Raw genomic sequence first — 7,135 nt, 5'->3', positions numbered from 1 at the left:
CCAATGTAGAATATAAGCTGAGAAGACTCAACGCTGTGAATAAAGACATTCAATTCACATTTGAGCTAGAAAAAGAGTGTAAGTTATCGTTTTTAGACACGCTGATACATAGAGGTTCTGAACAGGAAAGTTTCTCAGTATACAGGAAGCCCACCAATAGGAATGATTTTATCTACTGTTTTTCAGCACACAGCAGACGTGTCAAAACTGGTGTTCTAATAGGTTTCTTTCTCAGAGCTTTTCGTGTCTGCAGTAAAAGACTCCTAGATGATGAATTGGCATATATCAGGAATACCTTTAAGAAACTGAAATACCCCGGAGGTTTGATTACCAGAACAATGAGGAAAGCCGAGAAAATCTGCGATGGCTCAAACGTCCAAGCATCGTGGAAGAATAAGACACATTTCATAACTGTCCCTAATTCTACGAACACCGGAGCTATTGATAACTAGAGCAAATATAGCAAAAGTGCCTTCCAATAAGATAGGAAAAATATTTAAAAAGCATGCTAATATTCATAATAACCTCAGTGTCGTTTACCGCATTCCATGCAGCGGCTGTCCTTCATCATACTTCGGCGAGTCAGGTCGAGGGATCAAGAAACGCTTGAATGAGCACAAAAACGACCTCAGGACGCATAGAACATCTAACTCCCTGGTTCGTCATCTAGACAAATGCGGAAACCTACCTGACTGGAGCCGCGTGGAAATTCTACACGAGGGACTTGAAAAGAAGATGAGAAAAAATGTGGAAGCTGCACATATCGCCACCAGGGAAAATGTCAATGACAAAGACGGATTTAAATGTCTTTCAAAAACAGCAACTGTCTAGATATTTAAATCGGTAGGCAAAAGGAAAACCTGACAAATCGACTCATAATAGCTTGCCGGGTTCCCTCTCGCTACGAGTATAAGACTTGTGATTTAATTGTATAGTAACAAGTCCTCTGAAGAAGATCAAGTTAGTCGCAACGTTAGGGCAATAAACTCTATTCTCAACACATCTTCATTTGCTCTTCCCCACCCATTTCTCTCTCTCTCATATATATATATATATATATATATATATATATATATATATATATATATATATACATATATATGTATATATATATACATATATGCGAGTATATGCATGTATACATATACATATATATATGTATATATATATATATATGTATATATATACATATACATACACATATATATATATATATATATATATATATATATATATATGTGTGTGTGTGTGTGTGTGTGTGTATATATACATCTACTCTTACTCCGCTGGTCTTCGGGTCACTTGGTGATCCATAACCGCTTTTGAAGCGTCTCGCCATGTCTTTCTGTCCTGCGACACCTCCTTCCATTCTCTTGGTTCTATTCTGCATATATGCACATCTTCTTCAACGCATCTCCTCCAGTCTTTTCGAGGTCGACCAAGTGGTCATCTTCCACGCACTCCACTATTGAGCACTTTCTTTGGCCATCTATCTTCTTTCATTCTTGTAACATGTCCTGCCCAGTTCAATATTTTTAATCTTATTACATTTTTAATATGGGGTTGTTTTGTTTGTTCTAGAATTTCCCAGTTATGTCTTATTCTCCATTTTTGCCTTTGGTTGTTATACACGGGTCCTAAAATTCTCCGTAAAATTTTATTTTCAAGAACTTCAAACTTTTCCATAGCTTCCGTAAGGGCCCATGTTTTGCAGCCGTGCAATATGACTGGTCTCACTATTGAGTTGTACAGTCTCAGTTTTTTTTTTCTTGATAGTGATCTTTTCTAAACAGTTTTATTTGGCTATAGTAACATCAATTTCCTGCTCCGATTCTGTCTTCCACTTCCTGTTTCATTCTTTCGTCACTGGTCAAATTTACTCCTAAGTATTTAAAATCTTTAATACTATGTCCATCCCTGCAATCTGTACCCTTTCTGGCAAATTAGACTCTATTGCTACCTTCATTATCTTTGTCTTTCTCTCATTAATCTTGAGTCCAACACTTTCTGCAGCTTCTTTAAAGAGCGCCGCCAGGTTTTCCATTTCTGTTTGATTCCCTATCATGATGTCAACGTCGTCAGCATACGCTAATATTTTTATGGTTATATCTTACAATTTTATTCCCTTGTCTCTCCCATACATACTACCTATGGTTATTTTTTCCATCGCCAGATTAAATAACAGTGATGAGAGTATGCATACTTGTTTTAGGCCATCTCCTATCTGAAAAGGTGATACAGTTTTACTCCCACATCTCACTACGCTATTTGTGTTTTCATGGCATGTATACACATATAAATATATATATATATATATATATATATATATATATATTGTAGTGTTCTTTGCCAACACGTGTAGTTACCCCTTTAAGACTCGTGACCGCCAAACACAGGACAAAACTATGGTCGCCCCTTAGAACATGCGTTCGATTAATTTTATTTGATATAAATAATAATATTCATTATGGCAACTTTATTTATTTTGTAAATAAAATAAGTAATATCCCTTTGTATCATATAACAAGGATATATATGTATTATAAAAAAAATTGAATTACACAATGTAACACATGTTTTGTTTATTTGTATTTTTCATGTTTATATATGTATTTCGTGTCACTGAATCCAAATATCACATTAGTTTTGACGTAACATTGATATTTCTTTATTTATTCTTGATTTTATATTTTATTGTTATATACGCAACCTTTCTCTACAGTAGTTAAGTGATTCAATCTACTTTAGCATTCTAAGGATAATTATACAACATCTAGTATTTTTTTCATAATATGAAGTGTATTTAAGAGCTACAATATTAGTAAGAACAAAATAGACAACACAACTTTGCACTGCAAGTGTTTTGATGACTCTTCTCATGATTAGAAGTGCTTTGACGATCGAGATTTTCTAGAATGCATGCTTTCGTCTTTTCTGACTAGTGACCATATGTAATCTCCCATCATAGCAGTATTCCATCGTCCTTGATATCTTCTTTCCATAGTTGCGATATCCTGATGAAATCTCTCGCCATGCTCCTCACTGACAGCCCCCAAGTTTTCGGGGAAGAAATCTAGGTGAGAATGCAAGAAATGTATTTTCAAGGACATACGACAACCAAGTTTCCTGAAGTTCTCAATAAGCTTTGACACTATTTGTTTATAATTAGGGTCCTTGTGATTTCCTAGGAATCCACGAACTACATCACGAAATGAATACCAAGCTTCTCTTTCAACTTTCGTCATCGCTCTTTCCAGTTTCTCCGACTTCAACATTTTGTTTACCTGGGGTCCAACATATATACCACCCTTGAGCTTAGCCTCAGATAGCTTGGGAAACATGAGACAAATTTCTTGAAAAGTTTCGCCTCCAAAATCCAAAGCCTTCACAAACTGTTTAATTAACCCTAGCTTGATATGAAGTGGGGGTAATAAAACTTTTTTCGAATCTACTAGAGGCTGTCTGAGAACATTTAACATTCCTGGCTGCAGTTCAACTCTTGGGGGCCAATGAACTTTATTATAATGATCATCATCAGCCCTGCTGTCCCATAAACAAAGAAAACAGGAATACTTTGTGTATCCCCCTTGTAAGCCAAGCAAAAAGGCTAGCATCTTGAAATCACCACAAACATCCCATTTGAATTCAGCATAATTGATTTTTTCAAGAAGCTGTTTGACATTATGATAGTTTTCTTTCTTCTGTACTGAGTGTGCAAGAGGCAAAGATGGGTTTTTATTTCCATGGAGCAATACTGCTTTGAGACTTCGTGTTGAGCTATCTATGAACAGTCGCCATTCTGCAGGATCATGTTCGAGTCCAAGGGCTGTAAACAAACCAGTAACATCCTTACAATAACACATATCATCACTAAAGTCATAGTAAATTTTAAATTCTTCATGTCGTTTCCGGTACACAGATGTCCTGCAGTCTTCTCCTAGTAGATTCCATTCTTTTATCCTTGATGTAAGAAGCTTAGCTCCTGACTTAGTAAGACCTAAGTCTCTGATTAAGTCATTTAGCTCACTCTGACTTGGAAAGTGAGGCTCCGAAGTCGTTCTTGGTGCGAAATCTTCGTCTCCCATTTCATGGTTGTTGCTACCTGCTGACCCTTCAGATGAAATTTCCATTGCATCTTCCATCTGGAAAGAAAGAAATAACTAAATATAGCAACTTCAACAAAGACGAATAGCATTAGTATTCCATATATCTTTAGGAAAGTGAATGTATATTAAGTACTTAATATTGAAGTTAATTAAAAGTAAAGAGAGTATGATAAAAATAAACTTGCATTTTCTGGTGGTTGTGGTACTGGTAAGCTATCATCATGTGGGACAGGTGCTCTAGATGATGGTATGTCTGGATACTGCAGAGCTTGTCTTCCTTTCACTTTCCTGTACTTCGTCACATCAATCATACAAAAGTAGCAGTCGTCGTGATGGTTCTTCGGCTCTCTCCATATTCTAGGAATGGCAAAAGGCATTGCCCTTCCTGTACCTCTCAGCCATCCTTCTAGCTTCCACATATCACATGAGGTGCCCATGGCTTGTCCTGGTCACCCATGGGCATTCCGAAATAGAGTCTGTACGCTATCCACACATTAGCACCTCTCACGATCTTATGTAGTACTTGTTTTTTCCCAATATAATAACCACACACATAGGAAAATGTATCAGGAGAATTTTCACATCCTTTAGTAGTCATTTTAACAGGTAAATAGTTCAGTCATTGATCTGAAAGAGAAAATTAGATAAACATTTAGTAGCAGACCACATAACAATTACAAAATATACAGGGTAACATTGAAATTATATGTATTTCTATAACGGTCGATGATACAGAAAAAATAATTGCATATTTGAAATCAGCAGGAAAAATGGATTAATAAATTCTAAAAAAAAAAAAATATACAATAAACAAAACTTAAAAAAAGAAAATGTTACGTTGTGTTATTGCATACTTAACACAAGGAATCCAGAATTTCGTCACCATTTTTGTACATACTATCATCGACATTTTCATTAAACAGAGATCAGTCATGGGATTGACTTTAAATATCCTAGCTTCTTTAAGGAAGAGTACCAGCTGTTTGCACTGAACACGGAAGTGTTTATCCCAAGGGTGCATAAGGGTAAATATACCGCGGCGATCTTATGATCTTCCAGGTACATTCCGACGAGAACACTACCAGCCGTCGACACAGAGTACGGAAGTGTTCATTCCAAATGTGCCCAAGGGAGCCATACCACGGTAAACTCAATGGTGTGTTCTGACTCCCCATTACGAAAAACTTCCCATGCCTTGTCCCTACAACTCGTTTCAGGCTGGGCGCTTCCAACAAGAGCGACTAGTAGTGGAGCCAACATTGGTGACACTACATTTGGTCACTCCAGGGTCACCAAATGTAGTGTCACCAATGTTGGCTCCACTACTAGTCGCTCTTGTTGGAAGCGCCCAGCCTGAAACGAGTTGTAGGGACAAGGTATGGGAAGTTTTTTATAATGGGAAGTCAGAACACCATTGAGTTTGCCGTGATATGGTTCCCTTGGGCAAATTTGGAATGCGCACTTCCGCACTCTGTGCCGACGGCTGGTAGTATTCTCGTCGGAATATACCCGGAAGATCATAAGATCGCCGTGGTGTATTTACCCTTATGCACCCTGGGATAAACACTTCCGTGTTCAGTGCAAACAGCTGGTACTCTTCTTTAAAGAAGCTAGGATATTTAAAGTCAATCCCATGACTGATCTCTGTTTATTAGTTAGAGGGCAGGATAGATAAGATGGGGGAGAGGGAGGGAGGGAGGTTGGGGTTTAGTGGAAGGAAAGAATGAATTGGAAGGAAGATAGAGATATGATAGATGTGGGGCAGACCCACTTGCTCGGTTATTTTTATAGTCTCGTGGACTGTTTTCTCTCTCTGTTTATTAGTTAGAGGGCAGGAGAGGGAGGGAGGTGGTAATTCCGGGTTTAGTGGAAGGAAACGGTGACATGGAAGGAAGTAAGAGTTATGATAGATGTGGGGCAGACTTACTTGCTCGGTTAATTCATAGTCTGAAAATGTCGATGATAGTATGTAAAAAATTGGTGACGAAATTCTGGATTCCTTGTGTTAAGTATGCAATCATTCAAAATCTTTTTATAGTACATATATATCCTTCTTACAGGATACAAAAGAATATTATTTATTCTATTTACAAAATAAATGAAGTTGCTATAATGAATATTATTATTTATATTAAATAAAATTAATCGAATGCATGTTCTAAGGGGTGACCATAGTTTTATCCTGTGCTTGGCGGTCACGAGTCTTAAATGGGTAACTACACGTGTTGGCTACAGAACACTACAATATATATATATATATATATATATATATATATATATATATATATATATATTCGTGAAGTAAGGAAGCAGGTTTTCTTTGATGCATGTAGAATTAAATACGACAGCATTCTGACAATTGTTAAACTTTTTCTTAATGTTTTCTATTTTATTTAATATAAATAATAATATTCATTATAGCAACTTTATTTATTTTGTAAATAAAATAAATAATATCCTTTTGTATCCTGTAACAAGGATATATATGTGCTATAAAAGATTTTGAATTCATACATACATATACCAAGGCTTTTTCCCCCTTCCAAGGGAGGTAGCCAAAAAGGGAAAGGCATAAAAACACTCCTATACGTATTTCGACATTACTCGGTCATCCTCGGGGAGGGAGTAACAATAGTTGGCGATTACATGGGTTTAAATACAGGCCGTACATTTGCCGGACACTGGGAGAGGTCATTTCATGTAGCCGTGATCCGTAGCGCTGCGTACGTGGAAGTAGCAACTTCCTTGTGGATTGTGGAAAGGGGTGTTATTGTTTGTGTTATGTGCGTCTACTGCTTGGGAGTGTGGTTGTGGGCATGAGTTGTATGTTAATGGAAGGTTTCTCGATGTATATGTTCACTGCTTCGGCCATCTTAAGGCGAAGGGGGTCGTGAGCTTTGTAGATTATTTTAGTGTTTTCGTTTAGTGTTTGTCTGGTGATGGTGGTTTTGTGTTCTTTTGTCATGTGTGTTTTGATGGCGCCATTCTGGAGGTGGTATGCGAGTCTTTTGGAGAGGGTCATAGAAGTC

General features: G+C 37.1%; 1 protein-coding gene across 1 annotated transcript; it reads right to left on the bottom strand.

The window, feature by feature from the left end:
- Positions 1-2,807: 2,807 nt before the first annotated feature.
- Positions 2,808-4,719, bottom strand: LOC143034903 (uncharacterized). Its single transcript, XM_076201246.1, has 2 exons — positions 4,292-4,719; positions 2,808-4,142 (listed from the first exon to the last, which is right to left on the bottom strand). The coding sequence occupies exons 1-2, from the start codon at positions 4,541-4,543 to the stop codon at positions 2,883-2,885; spliced, it is 1,512 nt and encodes a 503-aa protein (XP_076057361.1). The 5' UTR covers positions 4,544-4,719; the 3' UTR covers positions 2,808-2,882.
- Positions 4,720-7,135: the final 2,416 nt, after the last annotated feature.

The sequence above is a fragment of the Oratosquilla oratoria genome, chromosome 18 (genome assembly GCF_046742065.1).
Source record: "Oratosquilla oratoria isolate Oo_2021 chromosome 18, ASM4674206v1, whole genome shotgun sequence".
Classification (NCBI taxonomy): Eukaryota; Metazoa; Arthropoda; class Malacostraca; order Stomatopoda; family Squillidae; genus Oratosquilla; species Oratosquilla oratoria.
This window is presented reverse-complemented; position numbering and strand designations above follow the sequence as displayed.

Bases quoted from the DNA above. Each gene is read 5' to 3' on its own strand.
- LOC143034903 (XM_076201246.1), bottom strand. From the start codon at position 4,543: ATGGGCACCTCATGTGATATGTGGAAGCTAGAAGGATGGCTGAGAGGT. The intron at 4,143-4,291 runs GCAAGTTTATTT...CTTTCTTTCCAG, and splicing joins TACCACAACCACCAGAAAAT to ATGGAAGATGCAATGGAAAT.